Source organism: Jaculus jaculus, chromosome 9 (assembly GCF_020740685.1).
Source record: "Jaculus jaculus isolate mJacJac1 chromosome 9, mJacJac1.mat.Y.cur, whole genome shotgun sequence".
Lineage (NCBI taxonomy): Eukaryota > Metazoa > Chordata > Mammalia > Rodentia > Dipodidae > Jaculus > Jaculus jaculus.
In genome coordinates this window covers 99941117-99955548 of record NC_059110.1, presented here as the reverse complement: position 1 = coordinate 99955548, position 14432 = coordinate 99941117, and the positions used below count along the sequence as shown (strand labels likewise).

At 50.0% G+C, this 14432-nt stretch overlaps 1 protein-coding gene across 3 annotated transcripts in view; it reads left to right on the top strand.

Annotated features, from left to right (window-relative positions):
- Nucleotides 1-14432, top strand: part of Msi2 (musashi RNA binding protein 2) — a 417788-nt gene that overhangs the window by 331334 nt on the left and 72022 nt on the right. For all 3 annotated transcript variants that reach the window (XM_045158238.1, XM_045158237.1, XM_045158236.1), the window contains exon 8: nucleotides 6842-6924. In XM_045158238.1, the coding sequence (XP_045014173.1) occupies nucleotides 6842-6924 (83 nt within the window). The remainder of the gene's footprint in view (nucleotides 1-6841; nucleotides 6925-14432) is intronic.

The window sequence follows — 14432 nt, the reverse complement described above, 5'->3', positions numbered from 1 at the left end:
ACAAGCCAATCAAAAAATGGGCTATGGAGCTAAATAGAGCATTCTCAAAGGAAGAAATATGAATGGCATATAAGCATCCAAAAAAATGTTCTACGTCACTAGTCATCAGGGAAATGCAGATTAAAACTACACTGAGATTCCATCTCACTCCTGTCAGAGTGGCTACCATCATGAAAACAAATGATCATAAATGTTGGAGGGGATGTGTAAAAAGAAGAACCCTTCTACATTGCTGGTGGGAATGCAATCTGGTCCAACCATTGTGGAAATCAGTGTGGAGGTTCCTAAAACAGCTAAAGATATCATATGACCCAGCTATAGCACTCCTAGGCATATATCCAAAGGACTCATCTCATTTTCTTAGAAGTACGTGCTCTACCATGTTTATTGCTGCTCAATTTATAATAGCTGGGAAATGGAACCAGCCTAGATGTCCCTCAACTGATGAGTGGATAATGAAGATGTGGTACATTTATACAATGGAGTTCTACTCAGCGGTAAAGAAAAATGAAGTTATGAAATTGGCAGAAAAATGGATGGACCTGGAAGGGATTATACTAAGTGAGGTAACCCAGGCCCAGAAAGCCAAGCGCCACATGTTCTCTCTCATATGTGGATCCTAGCTACAGATGATTGGGCCTCTGCGTAAGAAGGAAAATACTTAGTAGCAGAGGCCAGTAAGTTAAAAAGGAGACATAAAGGGAAGAGAAAGGAAGGAAGGAGGGTACTTAATAGGTTGGTATTGTATATATGTAAGTAGAAAGGTTGAGATAGGGAGGTAATATGATAGGGAATGGAATTTCAAAGGGGAAAGTGGAGGGAGGGAGGGTATTACCATGGGATATTTTTTATAATCATGGAAAATGTTAATAAAAATTGTGAAAAGAAAAATAAATAAATAAATAAATAAAAATCTCTGTAAGCTAACTGTTGGATATTCCTGTGCATGGCATTGGGAGCAGGTCATCTTAATTTTGAAGTATCTTGTTTTCAGATTTCCATTCTCATAGTCTCTCTCCCTCCCCCACCCCCACTGTGTGTGTATGTGTTTTATAACCTTGTATTATGCCAATGAATATTCAGTTTTGTTCATTTGAATAAAAGAGGGAGAATGGGTTTGACTGTTAAATGCTTATCTTTTAAATAGAACCTACTTGTTAGTTTCCAGTAATAGCTTTATTCAAGAGAATGCTGGTGTCTCGGTTTTTAAGTGCACTGTCATCCGCTACCGTACCTAGGCCCATTTTGCAAACCCTTTGTGTCTGGGGATAAACCCTCTCCCCACCTTCTTTGTCCCAGTTCTGCTGGTTGCTCAAGCCCTTTAGAGGTGTAGGGTATAGTTGAGGATGAGGGGTTTTGGAGAGGTGGGCACATGCATGCTGCTGGTGGCAGGAGAAGGTGGGCGAACTCACCTGCTGCCCCCCAAGCCCCAGCCCTCTTGACTCTGCGCCCCTCTGAGCTGTTAGTTCCTGGGTTCATCCCTGTTCTGAGCAATGTCCGGGGTGAGTCCGAGCACCTAGGGAAGGGACTCCCTTGCCTTTGTACTAAGGGAGACGAGTGAGGCTTGGGCTCACACAATGTTTTTGGTTGAGGACTAGTCCTTGTGGACTCACCACAGGTCAGAGGCTGTGCCCCCGGCAGAACCCAGATCAGAGACCCCCATTTTGCCTGGTTGAGAGGACCAATAAGACCGAGGCGCTCTTCCAGGAGCATGTGTTTAATCATAGTGTTTCTTTCGCCCAGCTAGCTGTAGGCTTCAGCTGGATGGGTCCCCGTGAGATGCCATTTCTTGCACCTTTGGGAAAAGGTGGGTAGTCATCTTGACTCCTTGCCTCCCCAGCCTTCTCCAGGCTCGTGTGTTATCTGCCCCCAGCACCTTATTCAGATGCCTTGAAGACGTGATGCTGCCTGAACTAAGGCAGACACAGGAGGACGGATGCTGTAATGTGGTGCTGTGAGAGATGCCTGGAATAAGTGAAAGCATGAAAACAGTAAAATACAGGTTCCCCGGGACAAAGGGGGAAAGGAGTGGAACTGTTTATGGGTGCAGAGTTTCAGTTTGGGATAGCAGATTCTGGACAATGGGTGGTGGTGATGGCTTCACATCTTCATGCCCTTTTTAGTCACTTAAAAATGATGAGAATGGTTAATTTTTTGTTGTGCATATTTTACCACCTTAGACATTTATATTTCAAAAGAAAAACAGCTTGATGCCAAAAAGGGGTTTTCCTACTCAGCCATCCGATCCCTCCCAAAATTTCTTAATCTTATTTTCTTTCTTTACTCCTCCAGTTGAAATTATTTGGGGAGGGCCAGTTGCTAACCCCTGAGTTGTAAATTCATTGGAAATGATAATGCACCTGTGAGATAAAAATGATTATATGTTGAGGAATAACACTTATTGATAATTAAGTGTTTCATTGCGTCTTTGCTTCCCCAAATGGAATAAATAAATATTTTAGACATAATCAAGTTTGTTTTCTCTATTCGGGCCAAACAGGCAGGGATGTTGAAGTGATATAGATCGTTAACATACAGCAAATGAGTCTTGACACCACTGAATTGTCATGCACCAGGGTACATGGGCTTGAATTCCAGGCTTTCTCCTTTAATCAGGAAAATCATTTTTGCAATACTTGCTTTTTGAGTCTTGTGAGGTTTAGGGAAGGGACCTCAGGGAGAGTGTCAGTCAGAATCTGAAATGATGCTAAGAGACCTGTCTCTGCCTCCCCTGCGGCCACCTGTGTTTTAATTCCTGCCTCTTAGCACAGCTGCCCTCCTTCCTGCCTTGATTTGGTGTCACCAAGTGGGGATTTGGGGCAGCAGAAGACCCTGAATGGTAGGGAGCCTGGACTTCAAGCAGGGTTCTGCATGGTAGACCAAGGAAGAGTTGGGCTCCACCGCAAGTGGCGCCTTCACTAGCGCTGGCGCAGCCTTATTCACACGCACACGCCTGCCTTGTGTCCAGAGCATCATGATGGTGAATCTGGAGGCCCGGCAGCCTGAGGTGTGTATGGCCCACCCCTTTGGGGACAGCAGAAACCTGTCACCTCTCTGTGTGAGTGTCCCGTGGCTGCCACCATAAATGGCCACAAATTTGGGGACTTAAAGCAGCAGAATGGGTCCTCTCCAGCTTTAGAGGTCAGGACTATGCTCCCTCCGGAGCAGTAGGAGACCGTTTTCCTGTCCCTTCTGGCATCTGGTGGCTTGACTGGTCCTTAGCTGGTGGCTGTACCGCTCCCCTTTGTGTCTTCGCCTGGCCTTCTCTGTGTGTCAGTCTCCGTCTCCTTCCTTTTATGGAGATGCCGCGGATGGGACCTGGAGCCCTCTCTAATGCCGAGATCCTTAACCACATTTGCAAAAAACCCTTTTCTTAATAAGACCACATTCTAGACTCAGGAGATAGGTACATATTTGGAGGGTTTCTGTTTAACTCACTAGACACACCCTAGTTAAAAGTAAGTTTCCCCCCCCCCCAAAAAAAAAGCCATGGTTCACTTGCTTTATTTGTAAGGTGCCAAGGTTCAGGACTGCACCTAAGGGCAGGCTAAGGTGAGGGATATGAGGAAGGTGAAGGTTTGACCAGGGCGGAGGCTGCCCCTAAGGGGTTCTCGTTCAAGCCTAGAGAGCAAGTTGTGTAAGAAGAGCCTTAAAGAAAGGAAGGAAGGAAGGGAGGGAGGGAGGGAGGGAGGGAGGGAGGGAGGAGGAAGGAAAGAAAGAGCCTTGCTCTCCATATCCACCACCATCCCAGGCACAAGTGGGAGCAGTCAGTGCGGAAGGAAGGGCCCGACCGCCGCTCCAGTGGACTCAGATGACACTCAGACCCCAGAGGCCCAGAAGTGGCGTAGTCCGTCCTTCACTCGGCACACAGCTATGTGACAAGGACCCACCGAGAATGAGGCTGCTGGCCCTGCCTTGGTCCAGGATGCCTCACCTCCAAGTCAGTGCCAGCTCCGTCCTTCCTGTGACCTCTGTGACATAGTCCCTCCCTTGCTAGGGTCGTAGTGCTGGGTCTTCGTCCCTTCCTGTAGAGCCAGGCAGGCTCTGCGCAGATGCGGGTCCCTGCTGTGGAAAATTCAGCTGGATGGTTTGGGAGGTTTCCTGAAACACACCCCAGGAGGCTAAGCCCAGCATCCTTGAGAAATCACAGATGCTTGAAAGAAGGTGAGGGTGAAATACTCAAAAGCCTGAAGGGAAAGGCTTTGGGCACTACCTCTGGAAGTGGCCCTTATCTAACTCGGCCATGACGGATGGGGCCAAGGGCCAAAGAGCAGGTGACACCCAGAGGGAAGGAGCCAGAAAACTCTACCGCTTTCTCCCCAAGGACAGGGCTTAGGAGGGCGGCGGTGGGTTTCAGTGTGGTGAGAGACTTTCTGTGAGGCCTTAACCTCGAGCATCAGGTCTCATGCCTGCTTCTTGACCTTTGGTAACTAAGCACCCCCCCCCCCTTGAACCAGGTGACGCTAGGAAAACATGGCAACTGTGAGCTCCCGCACGAAGCGCTCAGGTCCTCCTGAGAGTGTGCCTGTCACTTGCCTCATATGTCTATGAAGGGCTAAGCTATGTCTACTGGGAATCCTGGCCCAATATTTGTACACAGTGACAAATGGCGTTTACAGAAGACCCTGACTGCATTCGTGTGGTGGTCCCTACCCTGTTTTACCAAAAGTTGTTAGAGGGCCTTCTTTTCCAGAGGAATCTTCTAGTACTGTGCTGTATGACCTCTGTGTATCACCTCCCAAGTGTTCCCCAATAAAATGCGGAGGTGGAGATGGAGACGTGAGCAGAAGGGACTTGAAAGCTTCTCTCTGCCTCCTGTGGCTGGGACCCAAAGCAGAGACAGAAGCCTGGAAAGGCAACATCTGTATCTCACTCGCTGACAGGAGGCTCTACTAATCATGATGCAGACGCAGCTGCTCTGCTCCGCTCGTCCTGCGCGGCGTCCACCTTTGTACTCTCAAGAACACGGTGCTTGGCTGGCACCGCGGAGACAATGTGCCGTAGTTGGCATGGGTGCCAGAGGCTAGGGGTCAGGGTGGAGGTGTGCTTGGCTCTGGTGAGGGCCCACTTTCTGGCCTTTCGGTGTGGCCTGACTGGGCAGGAGAGAGAAAGAGCAGGTTATCATGAGCGTTTTAAAAAATATTTAAAAATTTTTACTTATTTGCATGTATTGCACCAGGGTCTCTTATTGTTGCAAAATGAATATCTGCCCAGCTTTGTGTGAGTGGCTGGGCACTTGAACCCGGGCTAGCAGGCTTTGCAGGGAAGCACCTTTAACCATGGAGTTCCTGTCATGGCCCTTTACAAGAGCGTTAGTCCCATTCACCAGGGCTCCCCCATAACCAGTTACCTCCCAAAGGGCCCACTTCCTTATTTTAACTTTTATCGACAACTTCCATAAATACAGACATGATAATTCCCTTCCACCACCCTCCTGGTCCCTTCCCAAATCCACCCTCCATTGGATTCCCTTGTCTTTCCAACCAGCCTCTCTTCTGTTTTGATGCCATTGTCTTTCCCCTTCTATTCTGCCGGCCTTGTGTAGGTAGTATCAGCAACTGTAAGGTTGAGTGTCAAGGCCATTTGTGTCTTGAAGACAGCATTGTGAGCAGTCCCACTCTTCCTTCGGTTCTTACATTCTTTCCACCACGTCCTCTGCAGTGGACCCTGAGCCTTGGAGGGGTGTGATAGAAATGGGGTCCACTTTCTAGTACCGGGGCACTGTAAGGTAGGATTTCAGCGTTATAACTATGGCAGGCAAAGGTTGGAGGAATGATATGAATATTCATTTAGTCTGAAACAGAGAGCCTTGGGAGTCCTGATCTGGGACCTGGTGTCCAGTTGCACCACCTTTTGCAAGTGCAAACTGTGAGGCCCAGAGAGGGAACACAGGCCCCCTCCCCATCAATGCATTTCCATTTCTGCCCGTTGTCCCGTGCCACGTTAGGACTAACACTGCAGCTGTGTTCCATGCGAGGTGGGGACACCTGTGCATGGGTCCACATGGTACAACCGTGCTTACTAAGTGGGGTCACAGACAGGGATACATGCTGGAAACGCCGTTGGGGGTGGGAAGAGAAGAAAGGAAGGGCAGGAGGGTAGAGAAAGGCACGCAGTGTGCTGAGCTGCGGTTGTCGGCCAAAATTCTTTAGTGCAGCTTGTCTAGCAAAGCCGGTCTCCAGCCGAGTAAATACAGTGGATAGCTGACGGGCTGACAGCAGGCATCAGACAGTCTTAAACTGCCCCGAATCCACAGTGCTTTTGAAGCAGCAGTAGAAAAAGGATGCCCGCACAGAACAGAGGCCTGCAACTTTTAATAGTTTCTTCCAGGCCTCAGGATGTCCTGATGAGGTATTAGAGGAAGTAATTCAGGAAGAAAAGGACGCGTAACAGCCTCTGTGTGGAGGCTGACCCAAGGGCTTGGCCATCGCAGCTCGCAGAAAGGGCCAGCGTGGCCCCGCAGTGATCCGCAAGGCTCTCTGTAGCCAGCGGGCCAGGCCCCCCCCCACACACACACACACACAGCTGCTGGATTCTGACCCTTGTAAATAACAGACAAGTAAATTTCTTGTTTGCTTCAGGGCAAATGTAAACCACACAGTGCTGGCTGCATGTGAGTGAAATCATGAATGTTTCCTCACTGTTGGAAGGGTGCTGGGTACAAATTGGAATCGCTGCCTGGACCTCAAGCCCCATCCATCTGCCCCTCCCCCAGCTCCATCTGGAGCCTGCTCTGACTACAGGCCTTCAAAGGACCCCCCCCCCAAACCCACATCCATCAGCCTTGCCAGCCTGCCAGAACTGCACTCACCCCTCTTCTCTCTGTCTCCCTTTCCTTTAGGGTTTGGCTTTGTCACTTTTGAGAATGAAGATGTTGTGGAGAAAGTCTGTGAGATTCATTTCCATGAAATCAATAATAAAATGGTAAGTGTGGGGAGATTGCACTGGAATGGGACACCCCTTCCCTTTCCTGCGCGCACAGTCCTACCTTGTAGATGGCTGTAGCCCAGCATCGTGCCTGTTTGTAGGCAGGCTGGGGTGGTGGGGGGAGGTGAGGATGAAGCTGTCAGGGTTCATCCTTACAAAGGGTAGCAGGTCTTTAAGCCGAACTCTTTCTCTCTGGACACTGCTGGGTCAAAGAACTCCTGTTGCAAAGGGCCAGCCAGGCGTGGCAACACATACCTGTAATCCCAGCACTTGGGATGCAGAGGCAGGAGGATCACCACAAGATCAAGTCCAGCCTGGCTTACATAGCAAGTCCTAGGCCAGCCAGGGCTACACGGGGTGACACTATCTCATAAAGCCAAAAGTAGTAACCACCTAAATACAGCTAAATGGCAGGAATCCTCAGCTTTGCAAGCCATACAGCTGACTGTTACAGCCACTCTGTGTTGTAGCCCAGAAATATCCATAGGTCACACATATGCCAATTTCATTTAAGTTTCACAGGTCATTGTTTTTTGTTTGTTTTTGTCCCTAATGCTGAGGGTGGAGTCCAGTATACTAGGCAAACACTCTATTATTGTGCCCATAAAATAGTATTTTTAAACCATTTAGAAATGTATGTTCTCTGCCTGCAGACCCAGCACTGGGGAGGCAGAGACAAAGAATACCTGTGGCTTACTGGCTAGTTAGCCTAGCAAAGTAGATGAGCTCTAGAGAGTACAGAGAAAAGACCCTGCCCCAGCTAGCATAACTGAGGAAGTCCCCTGACATAAACCTGGCTTCCACATGCACATGCATAAACATGTACCCACATACATACAAAAGCATATATGCACAGTGTACACACACACACGTGTAAAAAAATATTACAAAATCTTGGACCTGGCTGGAGAGATAGCTTAGTGATTAAGGTGCTTGCCTGCAAAGCCAAAGGACCCAGGTTCAACTCGCCAGTACCCACATAAAACCTCTTTCTCTCTCAAGTAAATAAATAAATATATTTGAAAAATATTTGGACTGGAGAGCAGTTAAGCACTTGCCTGTGAAGCCTAAGGACCCCAGTTCAAGGCTTGATTCCCCAGGACCCATGTTGGCCAGATACACAAGGGGGCACACGAGTCTGGAGTTCGTTTTCAGTGGCTGAAGACCCTGGCACACCCATTCTCTCTGTCTCTCTCTGTCTGCCTCTTTCTCTCTCTGTCTGTTGCTCTAAAATAAATAAATGAAAAATAAAATAAAATCTTGGATCTTACAGAACATTCAGGGGCATGAGGCAGAAGCTTATGACCGCCTGGTCTCAGTCATGCATTTCATGTATGACCTTTGAGGATCAGAGCCTGGGTAGGTGGTTGAGTCATTAGCCTTGTTCCTCCTTTATCATCAATTATGGTCAGCCGCCTCCTTCCTCCATCCCTTTCTTTGGCTTTTTGAAGTTTCTTTTCCTTCTCAGGACAGCCCCAGGGGGAAGGAGGCTGAGTTATTGAAATTCTGGGGAGCCAGGGTGGCCACCGCAGAACTGGCCACCAGAGGGCACCACGCCGTGTGCGGCGTGTGCCAGCTCTGGTGAAATGTGTGCTCCTCTCTGGTTGAGTAGGGGTAGCAAACCCCATCTTTGGTTCCAGAATAATGAGAGCTCAGCAGGTGTTCCTGGAACCATCCATAGGTTCCCCCTGAGCACAAACATTTTGGTTGGCCAGCAAAGCCTCCAGCCTCTAGAGAAGAGGGTAAGCCAGTTTGTTTGAAACACAGCTGTGACTCTTTTTGTCAGAACATTCCTACCTTCTGAAACATACATTCAGATTGCATTGTATGCTGGTCCAATATGTGTTCACCAACTTTAAATTCAATAATAGAGCTTTTAGTGTGGATATGATCAAAGCAATCTGCTTAGCATGTGGTGCTACAGGCCTGATTCAATATTTGACTTGCTAATTTTTTCCCAGGGCACTAAAATAATATTGTTCATATTGTTCCTAGCCATCATATGCATCTGCAATGAAAACACTCTTTCTTGGCAGATTGTATGCTGAGGGCATCCACCCAGGCATTAAAGTGGCAAAGAGGAGACAAGCGTGGAGGAACAGCGCAGGTTCCTTTGTAGATTTTGTCCTCCAAATGACATTGCTGCCTAGTTGTGGCCCCCCTCTCTCACCGTAGTCAGTACTTGCTATGTTTAAAACCAGAGAGGTGGAGAACTTGCACCTTTGCGCAGTGTCCAGATTCCATGTTTCTTCTCTTCGGAGCGTATTGTTGACAGCTCCAAGGAAAATTGCTGGTGGCCAGGAGTTGATGAGGCAGCTGAGGGCACAGGCAGACATCCTTCTTGGCCCTGAGGGTCTTCGGTGGATCACCACTGGCAGGCTTCAGTGCACACTCGAGGGCTGTAGCCTCCTTATTGATCCAGTGAGGAGACGGAGGCCCAGGGCTATCCCAGTCAAAGAGCCTAACTCTTGAGCTGCTTGGCCACCTAACGAGCTGTATAGACTCTTGTGTAGGCTTGGGATGAGAGGGTGAACCCCAAAATGATTGCAAGCGGCATTTAGGAAGTAGAGTGGAAACCCCAGAAAGAGATCCCATGGGCTGGTAGGTGTTTCCGAAGACTTCCCAGTGTATCAGTGCCCCTCCCCCCAGGTGGAGGCCAGCTGTGGCAAAGGACAGATAAACTGATGGCTTTAGTGTACAAGTTCTGTTTTCCTGTGAACCCGGGGCTGGTACTGATTCTGTAAGGGAGAAGCGGAAGATGGAATTGAGTGAGAAAGGGAAGAGTGGACAGGCAGTGGTTTGGACCTCAGACTTTGGGGCTTTAGCGCAGATTCCCAGCCCAGCCCCATGGCCGGTAGGGGGTGCAGATTAGAGGTCCTGGAAGGGCACTTGAGGTAGGTCACGGGGTGTCACTGAGCTCTAGTAGACAGGACCAACAGTGCCACTTTGAGTTGCCGGGGGCTGAGTGTGATGCACAGTGCGTGCCAGCGGCGCAGGGACTTCCCTCTTCTGTCATCACTGTCTTGAAGCTCTTCCTCCAGCCAAATGCCCCTGCTCTGAGAAGGGCGGGGCTACGGGGCTTGGTAGAGCAGCCTGCATCCTGAGTTGCTTTGTATTCTCTTTGGAGATCCAAAGAAAGAAAATGCCCTGAAACTGTGCTATGGGCAGAATTTAAATGAGAGATCCATATGGATGGAGAACTCTTAAGACCTTCAGGCATAGCTCAGGAAGCCTCTAGAATGGACAGAGGAGAGTTTGACACAGTGACCATGATAGGAAACCAGAAAGACCAACCCACCCAGTCCTGACCACTGCCTCTTGGTGTGCCTGTAGCACCCGCTTTCTCCCAATCACAGATCAGTGAGGTCTTGGCACTGAGGAATCACTGGGGTAGAACTTGGTGTGTGTCTGACACTCGGTAGACTGTATAAATGTGGAGTGAGTGAAGGAGTCAGTGAGGGACCATGTGAATGTGAGGCATGCCCGAACTCCCAAAAACATTTCATGTCTAGTTTGGTTGGTGAATCTCCCTCTCCTGTGTTCTAAAGGATTGAGGGCCCCTCTGCACCAGGGGAGCATGAGAAAGCAAGTGATCCTGTCTGCAGAGGTCCAGGGAAGCTGGAGTCACAGGATATCTCTCCTCCTTCTCCATGCAGCCCTCCCTTAAGATCTCCTGTAAAGGAGGGCAGGAGGATGGCCAGATGGACTCCCATGTCACCTTCTGTCACAGAGATCACACAAATAGCACACAGTTGGGTTGCTGAACACCTGCATCGTGTAGCACATCCTCTCAGGTGTGAATAAAATCATTATCCCCATTGTACAGATAGGCAAGGCATTGAAGTAGCACCCTGCCCAAGGTCATGCAGTAGTAAGTGGCAGCCCTAGACTTCAAGGCCAGAAAGCTGTACTCCAGAGCTCATGGTTCTACCCGTGCGGTTTCATCTCTGGGCCCAAAGGGGACTTTGAAGATCATCTGGCCAGGCTGTAAGGCTGAGCATTCTTTTTCCTCATCCACGTTGTCCTGTGTGGTTCTTGGTCTCCTAGGCAGGGAAGACAAGCTCATTTGAGGGCACTTTTCTAGCTAAGGAGGAAGCCAAGTTCAAGCTTAAGGACCTTGGTCAGCCTTGGATCCAAGCCGCCTCTTCCACTGCCCCAGACGCAGTTAAACTTTGAATCCAACCCAGGAGGATTGAGACTCGGTCCCAGCCCCAGTGGAAGCAGATGTGCCTGTGAATAAACACACACATGCAGGTGCGGAGCTGCCTCCTGACCCTCCTCCCGGCCACTCTGCAAGCCCCAGCACAGCGCAGCTAATAACGCCTCCCACAGAGTGTCCCTGATTGAAGCAGTCCCCAAGCAGCAGGGACACTTGCTTGATTAGTCGCCAGGGCCCAGCCTGCAAGCGGCCTCCTGAAGAGCTGGGCAGCTGTGGAGAGGGAGGTGAGAATTAACAGAACCAGCTCCGGGGTCCCTCGGAGGCCTGGCGGAGCCCTCACCTCAAAATAATGTTGGGGAGATGGTGACACCCTCACTGGGGTAGAGTACAGTGTAAAGTGTGAAAGTACTCAGTGGAGCCTTCTCCTACCTTGTTCAACAGAGACTTGACGTCCACAGGTCCCCTGGCAGCGCTCTGCAGACCCTCTCACTGCCTCCTTCCTCACAGCATCCTAACCGGGGGTCCTGCTCCCACCCCACTGAGGAGCCCACTAGAGCTCAAAGCAGGTGTGCCATGCTGGTCCTGAACCAAGTGCTTCTCACTGTGTCCTCCTTTGGCTTAGGCAGAAATAATCTTTGAAAAGTCTAGACTTACTGGACCTCATAGTAATTCTATAATCTCAGCTACTGGGGCAGGAGAACCATAGGTTCAAGGTCAGCCTAAGCAACTTGAAATCTTGTTTCAATATAAAAAAGAGATGCTGGGACCAGGTATAGTGATGCATCCCTTTAATCCCAGCAGTTGAGAGACAGAGGTAGGAGGATCACCATGAGTTCAAGGCCTCCCTGAGAGTACATAGTGAATTCCATGTCATTTTGGGCTATAGCAAGACCTACCTTGAAAAAATGAAAATAAACAAATAGGTGTTAGAAGGGATGGTGTATGCCTTTAATCCCAGCTCTTGGGAGGCAGAGACAGGAGGATCACTGTTGAGTTTGAGGCCATCCCAGGATTACAGAGTAACTTCCAGGTCAGCCTGGGCTAGAGTGAGACCCTACCTTAAAAAACAAAAAATTGAGCATTTTCTTAGAACACAGAAAGCCCTAGGGTTCATCCCTAGTATCACCAAAAAAAGGAGCGAGAGGAATGAAAGCTAAAGAAGGAAGGGAGAGAGCGAAGGGAGAAAGATCTGGGTTTATATTCCTGGTGATCAGAGGCTTAAGTCCTCTTTCTTTCAAGGCAGTGTAACACTGATCTTCTCGCTGCTAGAATAAAATGCCCAACCAGAAATAGCTGATGGGAAGAGAGGGCTTACAGTGGCTTAGAGTTTCAAGGAGCAGGTTCATCATGGCAAGAAAGCATGACAGACAACTAGGTGTCACGTCTCCATATCCCCAAGAAGGATGTCATCTAAGTGAGCTCACAAACCCCAGTGGGGCTCAACCAGTCAATCCTAAGACCTGCCCCCAGTGACATACCTCTCCAAGGCTCCACTTCCCAAAGGCCACACAACTTAACCAAATTGCCATCAGCTGAAGACGAAGCATGAAAGCACATGACCCTATGGAGCTATTTCACTTAAGGTACCATAGGCAGTCATACAGAAATCTGCTAAGCAAGGCATAGCTACAGCCTATGTCTTGAAATGATCCCAGACAGAACTGTGCGCTCAGCCTGGGGTCTGGGGAGGCAGCCAGGAATGCTGGGCCCACCCAGGCCAGCCCTCCGAGTCCGGCCGTGGTTGAAGGGCGAGCAGCACAAGCCGAGAATCACTGCTAACGATGGATACGGCAGGCAGCCTGGGTCATAAATCGATAAATCGTCCGCCCAGCAGCAGAAGGAAAGCCCTTGGGAGGGAGGAGAGAGTGGACCTGGGCTGAGCTGCATCTGCCTGGGCTTGGCACCCAGATCCCGCTGCCAGGCTGGAGCCCTCAGCACCACTCCTTACTCTTTCTGGTCCAAGAGAGCCAGCTGTCCCCAAAGAAGCTCCCAGAGCCCAGGACTCCCCTCCGCTGCTGCCACATGCCCTTCTGGTGTGAGCATCTGTGTGTGGCACACCTGTGAGAGGAGGAGCTGGGCCCTCCTAAGTGACGGGCACAGATCCTTGGCCCTCACTGGGACCTGTCGGGTCACGTAGAAACACTGAGAACGTTGGAGCCCAAGCCCAGGTCCACCATTGGCTACTCTGTGACCCTCCCCCCCCCACCACCACCCAGTGAATCTTCCACCCACCTGCACCTGCTTCCTTCCTCTGCAGAGTGGGAGGCAGGAGATCCAGTGCCCTTTGCAGCTTGGGTGAAGCCCCATCCCAGAGGCCTTGCCTGCTCTGTGATACAATGTAGAAGGCTGGCAAGATCCGGGACTCTTGCACAAAACTCCTTTCCTGACAGCAAGTGGCCAGTGACAGCATGTGATCTCTCTTTGACCTAAGCCAGGGTCAAGCTTTCTGTTAAGGGCCAGATAGTAAATATTTGAGGCTTGGAAGACCATATGGTCTCTGTCACAGCTATTCAAAGCTGCCATTGTAGCCAAACACAGCCACAGATGATATGTAAATGAGTGGGCGTGGCTGTGTTCAAATAAAACCTAATTTACAAAAACAGGATGCAGCCAGCTGGATGTGGCCTACTCGCTTTGGTTTGCAAGGGAGTCCTGAACTAGCTTGGAGCAGGCCCAGCGTGGGTGCCATCTTGTCTGCAGTACCCTAAGGAAAGAGTTTTGCCAAATGACGGAACAGACAGAAGAAAGTATCCCAAACTGACACGGGCTCCGGGCAGGAGCCTACCGTAGTGCCTGCATTCTCGGGGGTAGGGCCTCCAGCGCGTGGAGGGTGGGTATTGTAGCACAGATCAGAGGGCAGCGCTGTCCGTCCGAGACCCCTTCCTGCAGAACAGCCCGCAGCACAGTGCGCTGACGCTAGTCTCATGACCCCAGGCAAGTTAGCTTCTGTGATTGTCCCCCTCCCCCCTTGTTAAAAGGAGACAGACAGACAAATCCAAGCCATGCCATATTCCATCAGCATGCTAGGTCTCTGGAATATCACCTTCGTCATCCTCAGAATCACCTTGAATGAGGCCAATATGGGAGCCTCGGGGAAGAAGGGTTTGTTTTTTTTTTGGTCTGGTCATAAGAAGGGAGTGACATGCAGGGTACAGGACCAGCCAGGACTGGGCTCCAAATCCCCATAGGAGGTGGGCACTCTCGGTGCCTGTGGTTGGAGGTAGTCCCAGGAGAGGAAGAGGCGCATGGTCCTTGAACAGGACAGCTGAGTCCTGAAGCAGGATTTTTCTAGGTCCCAGAAAAGCAGAGTCAGACCCTTCAGCTGAATCATGCTTGGGGTAGGGGC